General features: G+C 38.2%; 1 protein-coding gene and 1 pseudogene across 1 annotated transcript in view; both read left to right on the top strand.

Moving 5' to 3' along the window:
- LOC148363433 (fibroblast growth factor 6-like) overlaps positions 1-16,804 on the top strand; it is a 36,807-nt gene that overhangs the window by 19,894 nt on the left and 109 nt on the right. The window contains exon 3 of the mRNA XM_088341088.1: positions 15,248-16,804. This exon is cut by the window's right edge and continues 109 nt beyond it. Within this exon, the coding sequence (XP_088197214.1) occupies positions 15,248-15,424 (177 nt within the window). The 3' untranslated portion in view covers positions 15,425-16,804. The remainder of the gene's footprint in view (positions 1-15,247) is intronic.
- Positions 14,646-14,782, top strand: LOC148363434 (U2 spliceosomal RNA; annotated as a pseudogene).

Below are 16,804 nucleotides of genomic sequence, written 5' to 3'. Positions count from 1 at the left end.
GTATATATGTATATATATATATATATATATATATTTATATTTATATATATATATATATATATATATATATATATATATATATATATATATATATATATATATACAGTGGAACCTCGGTTCTCGACCATAATATATATAGTTTGTGGTCTGTGCAGCCTTTTGAGACTCTTTGTGATTAAGGGCTATATATATATATATATATATATATATATATATATATATATATATATATATATATATATATATATATATATATATATATATATATATATATAAGTATGTATATGTATATATATATATATATATATATATATATATATATATATATATATATATATATATATGAATATATATATATATATATACCTTTGAGACTCTTTGTGATTAAGGGCTATATATATATATATATATATATATATATATATATATATATATATATATATATATATATATATATATATATATATATATATATATATATAAGTATGTATATGTATATATATATATATATATATGTATATGTATATATATATATATATATATATATATATATATATATATATATATATATATATATATATATGTATATATATATATATATATATATATATATATATATATATATATATATATATATGAATATATATATATATATATATATGAATATATATATATATATATATGAATATATATATATATATATATATATATATGAATATATATATATATATATATATATATATATATATATATATATATATATATATAAATGTATGTATGTATATGTATGGGGGTATATGTATGTATATATACACATATATACTGGACTGTCTCAGAAAATTAGAATATTGTGATAAAGTTCTTTATTTTCTGTAATGCAATTAAAAAAACAAAAATGTCATACATTCTGGATTCATTACACATCAACTGAACTATTTCAAGCCTTTTATTATTTGAATATTGCTGATTTTGGCTTACAGCTGAAAAAAACTCAAAAATCCTATCTCAAAATATTAGAATACTTCCTCAGACCAAGTAAAAAAAATAATTTTATAACAGCAAAACTAAATCAAACATTTGAAAATGTCCATTGATGCACTCAGTACTTGGTTGGGAATCCTTTTGCACGGATTACTGCATCAATCCGGCGTGGCATGGAGGCAATCAGCCTGTGGCATTGCTGAGGTGTTATTGATGCCCAGGATGCTTCGATAGCGGCCTTCAGCTCATTTGCATTTGTAGGTCTGGTGTCTTTCATCTTCTTCTTAACTATACCCCACAAATTCTCGATGGGGTTCAGGTCAGGGGAATTAGCAGGCCAATCAAGGACAGTGATGCCATGGTCAGTGCACCAGTTACTGGTGGTTTTGGCACTGTGGGCAGGTGCCAGATCATGCTGGAAAATGAAATCCTCATCTCCATAGAGCTTTTCAGCAGATGGAAGCATGTAGTGCTCTAAAATCTCTTGGTACACAGTTGCATTTACTCTGGACTTGATGAAACACAGTGGACCAACACCAGCAGCTGACATGGCTCCCCAAACCATTGCTGACTGTGGGAACTTCACACTGGATTTCAAGCAACTTGGATTTTGCTCCTCTCCAGCCTTTCTCCAGACTCTGGCGCCTTGACTTCCAAATGAAATGCAAAACTTGCTTTCGTCTGAAAAGAGGACTTTGGACCACTCTGCAACTGTCCAGTGCTTCTTCTCCATAGCCCAAGTCAGACGCTTCTTCCGTTGTCTTGAGTTCAGAAGCGGCTTGACCATGGGAATACGGCTATTGTAGCCCATTTCCCGGACACGTCTGTGAACTGTGGCTTTTGATACCTGGACTCCAGCTTCAGCCCACTGTCTTTGAAGCGCCCTCAAATTCTGGAAGCGGCTCTTCTTCACAATTTTGTTAAGGCTGCGGTCATCTCTCTTGGTTGTGCAGCGTTTCCGGCCACATTTTTCCCTTCCAACAGACTTTTTGTGGATATGCTTTGAAACTGCACTCTGTGAACAGCCTGCTCTTTGAGAAATTTCTTTTTGTGTCTTACCCTCCTGATGGAGGGTATCAATGATGGTCCTCTGGACAGCAGTCAGATCAGCAGTGATTTAGTTTACTGAACCAAGCTGAGTGTTTTTAAGGCTCAGGAAACCCTCGCAAGGTGTTTCGAGTTAATTAGATGATTCAGGTGATTAGTTGAATAGCCTACTTGTATACTTTTTCATGATATTCTAATATTTTGAGATAGGATTTTTGAGTTTTCTTAAGCTGTAAGCCAAATTCAGCAATATTAAAATAATAAAAGGCTTGAAATAGTTCAGTTGATGTGTAATGAATCCAGAATGTATGACATTTTTGTTTTTTTAATTGCATTACAGAAAATAAAGAACTTTATCACAATATTCTAATTTTCTGAGACAGTCCAGTATATATATATATGTATATATATATATATATATATGTATATGTATATATAAATGTATGTATATATATATATATATATATATGTATGTATATATATGTATGTATATGTATGTATATAAGTATGTATATGTATATATTTATATGTATGTATATGTATATATATGTATGTATAAATGTATGTATATGTATATATATATGTATATATAAATGTATGTATATGTATATATATATATGTATATGTATATATATGTATATATAAATGTATGTATATGTATATACATATACATGCATATACGGAAAACTTTGTTTATTCTTCCTTACATGGCCATCGATTCATTAATGTTGAACTCTCTCGCTGCTGCTCTATTCCCGCGTTCTTCTGCGTGACTGATCGCCTTGAGTTTAAACTCTACTTTGTGAGCGTGTCTCTTAATAGGAGCCATTTCAGGGTCTTTATACAAACGTACTAATAAAAGAGAATCGTTGTTTAATATTTCCCAGTATGCACAGCGCACTTCTTTTTCTACGCGAAAAATTGTGGCTGCTTACCGTAAGTTGCGAGACCTTGCAATTCAATATTGATCCATATATGAGGCGCACCGGATTATAAGTCAGCTTTAAAAAAAAAAAAAAAAAAAAGATTTTATGAGCGCCTTATAGTGCGGAAAATACGGTATATCTATATATCTATATATCTATATATATATATATATATATATATATATATATATATATATATCTATATATATATATATATATATATATATATATATATATATAGATAGATGTATATATATATATATATATATATATATATATATATATATATATATATATATATACAGTGCATCCGGAAAGTATTCACAGCGCTTCACTTTTTCCACATTTTGTTATGTTACAGCCTCATTCCAAATTGTATTTATTTAATCTCTTATCTCAAAATTCTACACAAAATACTCCATTATGACAATGTGAAAAAGTTTTTTTTTTCCTTTTTTTGAATTTATTTACTTAAGTATTCACAGCCTTTGCTTAATGCTTTGTTGATCCACCTTTGGCAGCAAATACAGCCTCAAGTCTTTTTGAATATGATCCCACAAGTTTAGCACACCTATCTTTAGGCAGTTTTGCCCATTCTTCTTTGCAATAAGTCTCAAGCTCAATCAGGTTGGATGGGAGACGTTTGTGCACAGCCATTTTCAGATCTCTCCAGAGATGTTCGATCGGATTCAAGTCTGGACTCTGGCTGGGCCACTCCAGGACATTAACGGAGTGGTTCTGAAGCCAATCTTTTGAGATCTTGGCTGTGTGCTTTGGGTCGTTGTCCTGCTGAAAAATCAACCTTCGCCCCAGCCTGAGGTCAAGAGCGCTCTGGAGCAGGTTTTCATCCAGGATATCTCTATATATTGCTGCATTCATTTTTCCTTCTATCCTGACTAGTCTGCCAGTTCCTGCTGCTGAAAAACATCCCCACAGCATGAGGCTGCCACCACCATGCTTCACTGTAGGGATGGTATTGGCCTGGTGATGAGCGGTGCCTGGTTTCCTCCAAACATGGCGTCTGGCATTCACACCAAAGAGTTCAATCTTTGTCTCATCAGACCAGAGAATTTTGTTCCTCATGGTCTGAGAGTCATTCAGGTGCTTTTTGGCAAATTCCAGACGGGCTTCCATGTTCCTTTTACTAAGGAGTGGCTTTCGTCTGGCCACTCTACCATACAGGCCTGATTGGTTGATTGCTGCAGAGATGGTTGTCCTTCTGGAAGGCTCTTCTCTCTCCACAGAGGAACGCTGGAGCTCTGACAGAGTGACCATCGGGTTCTTTGTCACCTCCCTGACTGAGGCCCTTCTTCCCCGATCGCTCATTTTAGAAGGCCGGCCAGCTCTAGGAGGAGTCCTGGTGGTTCCAAAGGTCTTCCATTTACGAATAATGGAGGCCACTGTGCTCATTGGGACCTTCAAAGCAGCAGAAATTTTTATGTATCCTTCCCGAGATTTGTGGCTCAAGACAATCCTGTCTCGCAGGTCTACAGACAGTTCTTTTGACTTCATGCTTGGTGTTTGTGCTCTGACATGCACACTCAACTGTGGGACCTTATATAGACAGGAGTGTGCCTTTCCAAATCATGTCCAATCAACTGAATTTACTGCAGGTGGACTCCAATTAAGCTGTAGAAAGATCTCAAGGATGATCAGTGGAAAAAAGATGCACCTGAGCTCAATTTTGAGCTTCATGGCAAAGGCTGTGAATACTTATGTAAATGTGATTTCTTAGTTTTCTATTTTTAACAAATTCGAAAAAAGTAAAAAAAATTTTTTTCACATTTTCATAATGGAATATTTTGTGTAAAATGTTGAGATAAGACATTAAATTAATACAATTTGGAATTAAGCTGTAACATAACAAAATGTGGAAAAAGTGAAGCGCTGTGAATACTTTCCGGATGCACTGTATATATACAGTTACAGTGGGACCTCAATACTTCGCGGTTCCACGTTTGCGGGTTCAGAGCTTCGCAGGTCCAAGAAATAATAATAATAAAATAAAATAATTAAAAAATAATTTAAAAATAAAATAAAAAATTAAGCCTTTTTGAAGAGGCGTCGCTACTTCGCGGATTTTCACATTTCGCGGGTGCTTTTGGTATATATATATATATATATATATATATATGTGTGTGTATATATATATATATATATATATATCATCTCATCTCATTAGCCGTACCGCTTCTCCTCATTAGGGTCGCGGGGGGGGCTGGAGCCCATCCCAGCCATCTCCGGGCAGTGGGCAAGGGACATCCTGAACTGGTTGCCAGCCAGTCGCAGGGCACACAGGGACAGACAGCTCATTCGCTCATTCACACCTAGGGACAATTTGGACCGGCCAATTCACCTGAAATGCATGTTTTTGGAATGTGGGAGGAAACCGGAGTGCCCGGAGGAAACCCACGCAAGCACGGGGAGAACATACAAACTCCGCACAGGAAGTCTGGAGCTGGATTTGAACCCACGACAGGTTCCCGAGACATTAACTGTGCCGCACAAGCGCTAACCACTGCCCCGCCGTGCTGCCCATATATATATATATATATATATATATATATATATATATATATATATATATATATATATATATATATATATATATATATATATATATATATATATATATATATATATGTATATATATATATATATATATATGTATATATATATATATATATATATATATATATATATATATATATATATATATATATATATATATATATATATATATATATATATGTATATATACATATATATATATATGTGTGTGTATATATACATATATATATATAAATTGATATATGTGTGTGTGTATATACCGTAAAATCTGGACTAAAAGCCGCTACTTTTTTCCCAAATGTTCAACCCTGGGGCTTATTCAGTGAAGTAGCTAATTTGTAGAATTTTCCTAACGGCCACCAGCGGCGCAGGAGTTTAAAAGGTAAGATTAAGACAAGTAGAATATGTACGCCAAGTAAGACTGCAATTTCTAAGTTTTAGCATATATTTTCTGTAAACATAATATACGTCCCGACACTGAGGTAGATGCCCTTAATGGCAATGATATGAGAAAGAAGTTGAAGACGATCAATTGTGAATTTCACATTTACAGGATGCTTTTTCATCACAGGTATGCTTGATGCATTGCGAGCGTGATCCTACTAGCGTGTTGGTACCTTTCAAAGGCACGGTTTGGGATGAAAGTTATCTTATTATTATTAAAGCTTTGAAAACTCTCTCGGTTTACCGTCTTTCTTCGTAAATATGTGTAACCATGTATAATATGTATTTGCAACTGTATATTTTTGTAATGTAGTTATTTTAGAGATTTATTCTGTTATGTGTTCTACGGACGAATCAAAAATAAGGGGCGGAGCAAACGCGGGCTGATGGGAAATGTGGTAAAACTGAGTTACCGGTAGATCTCTCTGTTATCGCAGCGGACAATAGTGGATATATACTGGACTGTCTCAGAAAATTAGAATATTGTGATAAAGTTCTTGACTTTCTGTAATTCAATTAAAAAACAAAAATGTCATAATTTCTGGATTCATTACACATCAACTGAACTATTTCAAGCCTTTTATTATTTGAATATTGCTGATTTTGGCTTACAGCTGAAAAAAACTCAAAAATCCTATCTCAAAATATTAGAATACTTCCTCAGACCAAGTAAAAAAAATAATTTTATAACAGCAAAACTAAATCAAACATTTGAAAATGTCCATTGATGCACTCAGTACTTTTTTGGGAATCCTTTTGCACGGATTACTGCATCAATCCGGCGTGGCATGGAGGCAATGAGGCATTGCTGAGGTGTTATTGATGCCCAGGATGCTTCGATAGCGGCCTTCAGCTCATTTGCATTTGTAGGTCTGGTGTCTTTCATCTTCTTCTTAACTATACCCCACAAATTCTCGATGGGGTTCAGGTCAGGGGAATTAGCAGGCCAATCAAGGACAGTGATGCCATGGTCAGTGCACCAGTTACTGGTGGTTTTGGCACTGTGGGCAGGTGCCAGATCATGCTGGAAAATGAAATCCTCATCTCCATAGAGCTTTTCAGCAGATGGAAGCATGTAGTGCTCTAAAATCTCTTGGTACACAGTTGCATTTACTCTGGACTTGATGAAACACAGTGGACCAACACCAGCAGCTGACATGGCTCCCCAAACCATTGCTGACTGTGGGAACTTCACACTGGATTTCAAGCAACTTGGATTTTGCTCCTCTCCAGCCTTTCTCCAGACTCTGGCGCCTTGACTTCCAAATGAAATGCAAAACTTGCTTTCGTCTGAAAAGAGGACTTTGGACCACTCTGCAACTGTCCAGTGCTTCTTCTCCATAGCCCAAGTCAGACGCTTCTTCCGTTGTCTTGAGTTCAGAAGTGGCTTGACCATGGGAATACGGCTATTTTAGCCCATTTCCCGGACACGTCTGTGAACTGTGGCTTTTGATACCTGGACTCCAGCTTCAGCCCACTGTCTTTGAAGCTCCCCCAAATTCTGGAAGCGGCTCTTCTTCACAATTTTGTTAAGGCTGCGGTCATCTCTCTTGGTTGTGCAGCGTTTCCGGCCACATTTTTCCCTTCCAACAGACTTTTTGTGGATATGCTTTGAAACTGCACTCTGTGAACAGCCTGCTCTTTGAGAAATTTCTTTTTGTGTCTTACCCTCCTGATGGAGGGTATCAATGATGGTCCTCTGGACAGCAGACAGATCAGCAGTCTTCCCATACTTGTGATTTAGTTTACTGAACCAAGCTGAGTGTTTTTAAGGCTCAGGAAACCCTCGCAAGGTGTTTCGAGTTAATTAGATGATTCAGGTGATTAGTTGAATAGCCTACTTGTATACTTTTTCATGATATTCTAATATTTTGAGATAGGATTTTTGAGTTTTCTTAAGCTGTAAGCCAAATTCAGCAATATTAAAATAATAAAAGGCTTGAAATAGTTCAGTTGTTGTGTAATGAATCCAGAATGTATGACATTTTTGTTTTTTTAATTGCATTACAGAAAATAAAGAACTTTATCACAATATTCTAATTTTCTGAGACAGTCCAGTATTTTTCCCACCCTTAACTTTGGAAATATACATTTTGTTTCCTTGGATTACTTTCAACGGGACTCCGACTTTACAAGTCTGCATCATGCCTTAATTACGGGCATCATTTTCTACTTGTGATGTCAACTGTAGTTCCGATTTGTATATTATCTAAATTGTGTATTGTCTTGGCTTTGTAGCGTACCTCCGGGAACGGTGCATTCGCAATGATCGCAGCAAGGCTTTAGGGCTAGGACCTTAGCTTGGCCTTTTGGCTGAGAGTAAGTGTCCCGGCTCCTAGGCTTTGTAGCGTATTATGAACTGACCGATAGCGGATAATGGATAATGAATAACGAAGATAGAACAATAACCCTTAAAAACCCCACATCATTAATGGAGGACATTTAGATGATGGACGCATCAGGTTAGCACTGCTCGTTCTATGCGTTTATACTGTCATTGGCGTCGGTTTTAAGAGTATTGTTAATTATTAATTTTACAATTCTAACCATTTTAACATAGTTAGAAGTAAAGCAGCCGAGTCCTGCCCTGGAGACGTAACTGCGTGAGATTCTTGCTCAAAGATGTTGTGGCAATTTCGGAGGGAATGTCAAGGATGGATTTTATTAACAAGTTTGTTGAAAAGATTCTGAAGTTTAAAAAGGAGGAGGTACATGCTGTCATAAAAATGACTTCTGGCAAAGGCTTTGATGTGAGTTTTGAAACGGCAGCTCTTTATCAAGCGTTTTGGAATCGCTTTGAGGGAGTGAGGTCCCAGTTTTCTGGATTTACAGTGGAGAAGCTGACTGATAATGCTAACAAGATTGTCATTGTTAGAATGTTTAGTGAAATAATCAGTGCTGATGACGTCTGTTATTGGTTGAGTAGATACTGCTCAGTAAAAGGCCAGGCTATGAAGGTGAGGTGTGAGAAAGGCTATTGGACTGGTGCCTGGAGGGTACCCGTCCAACTACGGCAAGATCCTCAGGGCTTTCAGGGACTGAAACAACTCCCGTCGACTATATTCCTGGGGGAAAACCGTGACTTTATCCACTATCAAGGGCAACCAAAACTCTGTCGCAAATGTGGTGAGCATGGGCATCTGGCTGAGGTATGTGATCGATTTTTTTGTGGAAAGTGCAGAACAATTGGACATTCCTTTGAGGAATGTATCAATAGCAGAAAATGCAATCTCTGTGGAGAAACGAATCACCTCTTTAGAAACTGCCCGAATTCGTTTGCTAACAAATTGAAAGCTAGGAAGGCAGTTAACAAAGACAATGAAATGATGTCAGACAACATAGATAATGAAATGAATAAATGTCACAAAGACAATGAAATGAATAAAGATAACAAAGACAATGAAATTAATAAAGTCATGGAAATACAAAATGAAAATGAACAAGAAATGAATGAAGTTATAGAAATACCCAATGAAGATGAACAGGAAATGAATAAAGTTATGGAAATACCCAATGAATTTGATCAAGAAATGCACAAAGAAATTGGACAAGACAAACAAATTGAAAAAACAGATGTACCTACCAAAACCCCTGGAGGAGAGACCAGAGAAACAAAATTGAAACAGGAAGAACCTGGAAATTCTAATTCGATTTCTCATAAAATACCTGGATTTGGACATGACAAACAAATAGAAAAAGCAACTGCCACTCCGAAAACACATATTAACCAGGAAGGGCCTGGAAGAGAGTCCAAATTAGCAAATTTGTTTGCTACGCCATTGTCGGGATTTGGAGAAGACAAACAAATCGAAAAGGCGAATGACTCTCCAAAAACCCATACGGGCACTGGAAAGAGGGGTAAAAGTAAGACAAAATTGGGAGTGGTGAAAAAAAACAGAAACAAAGATAAGAGATTTAGAAGAAAGCCGATTGCTGGTGAATAAGCCCACAAGGGAACTGTATGAAGTTGAGACGGAGGAAGTCGGGGAGGGAAAAAATCTGACCCTTTGTGGGCAGGGAAGTAAGAGACCCCTTGATAGGTCCTCTGGCTCACCCCCTAACCCAGAAAAAAGGGGAAGACCTGGAACCACAGACAGAGAGTCAGAGGGTCCCAGAGTTTTCCCCGGTGAGTCTCAAAATGAGGTACTACTCTTAAGTGATGTGTCTGACACAGGTGACACTCTCAATGATCTCGATGATCACCAAAGAATGGACTCAGATCCCCCGGTTTTGTCTAACTAGTTTAAATACTTTAACAACAATTATGAACATTACATTCTCTACTATCAATGTGAGAAGTGTGAGATCAAAGGTTAAGGCTCACAGTGTTTTATCGTTCTTAAAAACTATCAGAACAGATGTGTTTTTACTACAGGAATGCTGCATCCCCTTTCTAAAAAATTATAAACAGTGGGAAGAGATTTGGCCATATCCGTCATTATGGAGTGGCTCGAATGAAAACCGTAACGATGGGGTAGCCATTTTAATAAACAACCCTCAACTCATCATAAAGGGGAGTACTGTGATGAGAGACGGACGCGCAATCTTAGCAAGACTTTCTTATATAGGGAATGATTTTAACCTCATTAACATATACGGCCATGCCGACAGACAACTCAGGTACGAACTTTTAGAGGACATCCAGTCGCATATGCTAGGCCATCAACCACTAATCGTGGGAGGAGATTTTAATTGCATCCTAAGTAGGAAGGATAGAAAGAGGACAGATGAGGAGTTTAAAGTAGATAAAACATCAACTTTATTACAAGACATGTGCCGGACATTTAAACTGGTGGACTGTTTCAAATCCATACATCCAGGAGAGGATGGCTTCACCTGGTTCAGTAGTGACAATGCCAGAGCCTCTCGAATAGACTACATATTTACAAGGGGTTTAGCACAGAGTGATGCAAGATTAATTCCAGTTTTTTTTTCGGATCACTTGCTACTGTCCTGCTCTTTCTCATTTCCTTCAGGTATGACTGTTGGGAAGGGTTTGTGGAAGTTAAACTGCTCCCTGCTGGAGGATGAGGCTCTAGCCGCACAATACAGGGAGCTGTACAAAGACTGGCAGACCCTTCAAGACTCGTATGATTCACGAGCACAATGGTGGGAAATGACAAAGAAACGAACACAGACCTTTTTTAAAAATGCAGGGAAAAACAAGAAACTTAAAGAGATGAAACGCATGTCGGGACTACAAAGAAGACTCCTACTTTATTTCATCCTAAGAGAAAAGGGGATGGACTTTAATGATGAAATCAAAGAGACCAAACAAGAACTAAACGCTTTGGTGGAAATAAAGAGCAAAGGCATCTTAGTAAGAAGCAGAGAAAGAGAAATAGAAGAAGGGGAAAAATGTACACGCTATTTTTAAAAAAAAAATATGAGCAAAAATGAGGGGATTTTTAAACTTCAAAACGAAAACGGGCAAATAACAAAGGAAAGTAGTGAAATAACCAGATTGGTCGAAGACTACTACAAAAAATTATTTGAAAAGAAAGAAACACATGAGAATTAAATGGGGCATGTATTAGATCATATTTCAAGATCAGTGCGTCAAGACCCCTTTTTAACATCGGACTTTACCCAAGACCAACTGAATGATTGCATAAAGACTATGAAAAAAGGCAAATCACCCGGGGAGGACGGACTCAACCTCGAATTTTACCGGACTTTTTGGGATATTTTAGCACCAGATCTGTTAGCTGTTTTTAACGAATTTTCCAGTCGAGACCATATGCCAGACAGTTTCAGAATAGGGATAGTTACTCTATTGCACAAAAAAGGAGACAAAATTGACTTAAAAAACTGGCGACCCATAACGCTTTTAAACGTGGACTGTAAAATTTTCAGCAAGCTTCTAGCAACACGAATGTCTGTTGTCTTGGGAGACTTGGTTGATCCAGACCAAACCTGTGCCATTGTGGGAAGGAAGATCAGCGACAGTCTCATGCTGATCCGTGACACCATTTGTTATGCGAGAGACAGAAACATGCGACTAGCGGTCCTAAACCTAGACTTTGAAAAAGCCTTTGATCGAGTCCCGCACCAATACCTCTTCAGGGTATTGCAAAAATGTGGTTTTCCCCAAAAATACATCAAGTGGGTAGGACTGCTATACCGAGACATCTACAGCAAATTCATGATTAACGGGAATTTATCGGAAGCAATCAAGATCAACTGCGGTGTACGTCAAGGTTGCCCTATGTCTCCCCTTCTCTATGTTCTTTGCATTGAACCTTTGGCACAAATGTTAAGAAAAGATAGATTTGTCGAAGGCATCAATATCCCAGGAAGTGGGGGACAAATTACCAAGTGTGTTTTGTACATGAATGATTTTAATATTTTATGTACTGACCGCGCATCTGTTGGAAGAGCCCTTGACTTGACCGACCTGTTTGGGAGGGCGTCTGGGTCAAGGCTAAATAGAGAAAAATCACAAGTGAAGTTTTATGGAATGTGGAAAGAGACAGAAAAGGCAGGACTCCTGCTGACGGTGTTAAAGACAGACCAGAAAATCCTAGGGAAAAAATTCAATGCGGATGGAGGAGGCGAGACCAACTGGGATGACGTGACAAGGAAAGTTAAGCAAAGACTTGTTTTTTGGTCACTAAGAAAACTGACAATAGAGGGGAAGGTCCTAATCATCAAAGCGATCATCCTCCCAATGCTTTTGTCAATCAGTTTAGTTTTTATGCCTAAAAGAAATGTGCTGTTACAACTGGACCGAGCCATCTTTCGCTTTGTCTGGGGCTCAAAGTGGGAAAGGATAAAAAGAGATACAATGAAAAAGAAAAAGGAAAAAGGGGGGAAAGGAGTGCCTGACCTCCAGCTTTTCCTGGGAAGCAAATATGTCTCTCTCCACTTCCAAAACGCTGTGGGCCCACCCAACAACCCGAAAAGTCAAGCAATGACCCGGTTTTGGATGGGCTCATATTTGCGGAAGCTATAGCTTGTACCAAACAATCGTTTGATTCCAGTTTCATTTAACTTGCCACCAACACATCTCTTTATTCGGGATTTTTTGAAGAAGTTTGATTTGGAAACACAAGAATGTCACACTTTACAAAACCACAGGGCCCTTATTGCTATTGTGCAATTGCGAGCAACAGTAAGCCCTGTGCGGGGGCTTGCGTTTGGCGAATCCACAACGGTTTGGAGCAACGTGAATCATCCTGCCCTCCCAAACAGACTACGAGACTTGTCATGGATGGTGGCTCATGAAGTTCTCCCAGTCAGAGCCGTAATGCACCACCGAGGAATGTCAGCGACTTCGACGTGCCCTCGACCTGGCTGTGGCGCCCAGGAGTCGGTGAGGCACCTTTTTGGTGAGTGCAGCGCTGCCCAGGTCTTGTGGACAATGGCCGACCAACTAGGAAAGTTCCCGGACTTGCCAGAAGGGGAGGTCCCTGATGCACAGTACGTGCTTTACGGGGTGAGTCGGTCGAGGAGGCCTCGGAACGACTTTGCCAGGGACTGGCTCACTCTCGCCGCCATCAAGGACGCCATCTGGACCTCAAGAAACCTGCTGGTATGGAGGTGCAGGCAGATCCCCCCCGTGGCTATGCTCCAAATGGCTGCAGATACCATACAATCTGCGAGCGGCGGGCCTAGGACGCAGCCATAAAGAAGACTCGTCTGCACCCACCCGGAGGGGGGAGCCGGAGCTATACTGTGGGAGTCCCGGCAGCAACGGCCTGGGTTGTGGAACCCAGAAGGGAGAGGACCCACGCAGAAGGGAGAGGACCCACACAGAGGACTGGGAAATGCTGCTTGGGAGGGTGGGATGGCAGAGCTATGCCCTTGCACAATAGTATTGCCTTTTTCACGCTGGTTAACTACTGTTAAAAGAAAATAACTCTGAAATTGTTTAATTGATGTTGAAAATGTCAGGAAAAAATGTTAAAACGTCATATCGTCACGTCACATTGTCAGATATAAAAAATTGTGAATATGCTTGATGGCTGTTGAGATTGTCGTGTTTGTTTTGCTGCTGTTGGTGTCGGTGGATTTGTTCAGACCGAGGACAATCGACTTTGGCCTGGACGGATCTATTGACACTAACAAAGATGTTATATAATGAAATTGTGAATATGCTTGATTGCTAATAAGATTTTCGAGAAGGTGTGTTCAAACCTCACTTTGTGTTTGCTGTTAAAAACGTAATATTGGAATATAGTATTGTGAATGTGCTTAATTGCTGTTGAGATTGTCATGATTGTTTTCTGTTTTTAGTGTCAATAAATTTGTTCAAACCACAGACCAAAAATAATCGACTTTGGCCTGGACGGATCTATTGACACTAACAAAGATGTTATATAATGAAATTGTGAATATGCTTGATTGCTATTAAGATTTTCGAGAAGGGTTGTTCAAACCTCACATTGTGCTTGCTGTTAAAAAAGTCATATTGAAATATAATATTGTGAATGTGCTTAATTGCTGTTGAGATTGTCATGATTGTTTTCTGTTATTAGTGTCAATAAATTTGTTCAAACCAAAAAAGTCATACTGTTAAAAACGTCATATTGGAATATAATATTGTGAATGTGCTTAATTGCTGTTGAGATTGTCATGATTGTTTTCTGTTTTTTTAGTGTCAATAAATTTGTTCAAACCAAAAAATAACTGTGGTTCAAGGATTGTGTACTATCTATGTAGCTTAATACGGTTTAAACTTCATGACGGCATGGCTAAGATCAAGTGTAGAATCTTTGATTTTTGCAATCCGGAGATGGAATAAGAGCTTGCTCTGTCCACCCAACGCATCGGCCCGGTATTGCAGTACCTCCGGGAACGGTGCATTCGCAATGATCGCAGCAAGGCTTCAGGGCTAGGACCTTAGCTTGGCCTTTTGGCTGAGAGTAAGTGTCCCGGCTCCTAGGCTTTGTAGCGTATTATGAACTGACCGATAACGGATAATGGATAATGAATAATGAAGATAGAACAATAACCCTTAAAAACCCCAGTTATAATTGTGGAACTTTCAGCCTGGCCCCGGATTAAACATGTGACTCTGTCTCAAGCTTGACTGCAAGGCACCCGCGGTTTATACTTGGGTGCGGCTTGTGTAAGTACAAAAGTGTCAAATCACCCCCAAAGTGGTGGGTGCGGCTTATTATCAGGTGCGCTCTATAGTCCGGAATTTACAGTGTGTATATATATATATATATATATATATATATATATATATATATATATATATATATATATATATGTATATGTAATTTTTTCTTGGCCTTAAGATCTTACCTCTGCCATATTTACCCTTTCAGACTGTCTTTCATGATGAGTGCAAATTTCGAGAGCGGATGCTGCCCAACAACTATAACGCGTACGAGTCGCTGGCGCACCAAAACTCCTTCGTGGCGCTCAGCAAGCATGGCCGCGTCAAGAGGGGCAACAAGGCCACAACTGCTATGACTGTCACGCACTTCCTGCCCCGTATATGACCTCCCTACCACCTGCCATAACATTTGAACAAAGACTGGCAATAACACACTGATTTGCAGATGAGGATTCTTTCCCAGGTAAACTCCCGCCACCCTCTCTATAATGTACGTCCTCGGAAAACCTCAACGGACTGTCATAGAGAGAATATCTGATAGTATTTATTCAGACTTTTTATGTATATTTGGGTCGCTAACTTTGTGTTAGAAATTGCTGCTTTTTGGAATTTCAACCAATCAGTGATGAGGAACGGCTCGGTTGGTGCTGTTATTCTGCTGCCGGGAGGTCAGGCGAGCCGTTTGCCTTTCTTTGTTGTCGTTGTTTTACCTCGAAGCGCCAAAAATTCTGAAAAATACATGCATGGAACTTGTATCGAAGAAGTCATATGTCTGCGATTATGTTTTTGGGGGTAGTGCTTCATCTCCGTTTGTTTGATTTCGTCTGTCAATATTGACCCTTTACACACATGTGACCTAACCACAAGAGGACAACATGATGGATGGCGGTAAACCGTGGTAAACTTTGGGTGATACCTGTAAACAGTAAACAGCAACAACAACAAAAGCTATACTATTCAACACCATTGGCAATGACTAGTCAAACGAATATTGTGTAGATGTCAAATGAGGTGGTTCACCTCTTCAGAAAGGATTAAGAGCGCTTTTGAAAGAAACTGAGGATAGCATTAGCAGGATTGGCTACTGACCCATACTGTCATCTTCCTGACATATTCAAATATACTGTACAGTAAAACCAATTTGTCCAGTCTGCTTGACTTCAGTCCACATGATCTGTACCACTATATTGTAAATAGAGTATGCCCATACACCAATGCTGATAAGGCTTATAAAAGTTTGGATGCTTATAAATTCTTTGAAGCTGGTACACTACAAAAAAATGCACCTCTGGCATGAAATGTCCCCCTCTCGCAAACGTTACTAAAACAACTTTGTAACAAAATTTTCGGGCAATGTAATAAGACAGTAAATCATTTGCACTTTGTGTAGCAATCACTTCTGAGCATGTTGAAAATATTTACTTTGGTGAAACGATATTTTATTTTCCAAACATTCGTTTCCCTTGATAATTTGACAGTTTATTTTGGCGTAATAAGCTTTTTGGTAGAGCACATAACCGTTTTCAATTCATGTGACAATCACAATATAAGCATCTCATTTACATCGTAAAAAATGTTAACGATAAGACACCAACATAGCTAGTAGGTTTTAGCTTACTTATTATATTAAGTTTCTTTGACATGACTCGTACCTATTTAACATAAAATTGCTCGGATATATTCAAACGTACCTCGAAAAAAATATTTGCTGCAAATCCTTGAATTAGAGATAAGATTGGGCCTAAAAAAATTCAGCCCGACCTTA

Source organism: Urocampus carinirostris, chromosome 7 (assembly GCF_059441175.1).
Source record: "Urocampus carinirostris isolate Australia breed hairy pipefish chromosome 7, RoL_Ucar_1.0, whole genome shotgun sequence".
In the NCBI taxonomy this organism is placed as follows: Eukaryota; Metazoa; Chordata; class Actinopteri; order Syngnathiformes; family Syngnathidae; genus Urocampus; species Urocampus carinirostris.
The sequence above is the reverse complement of the archived record's forward strand: the minus strand, read 5'-3'. Positions and strand labels throughout refer to the sequence as shown.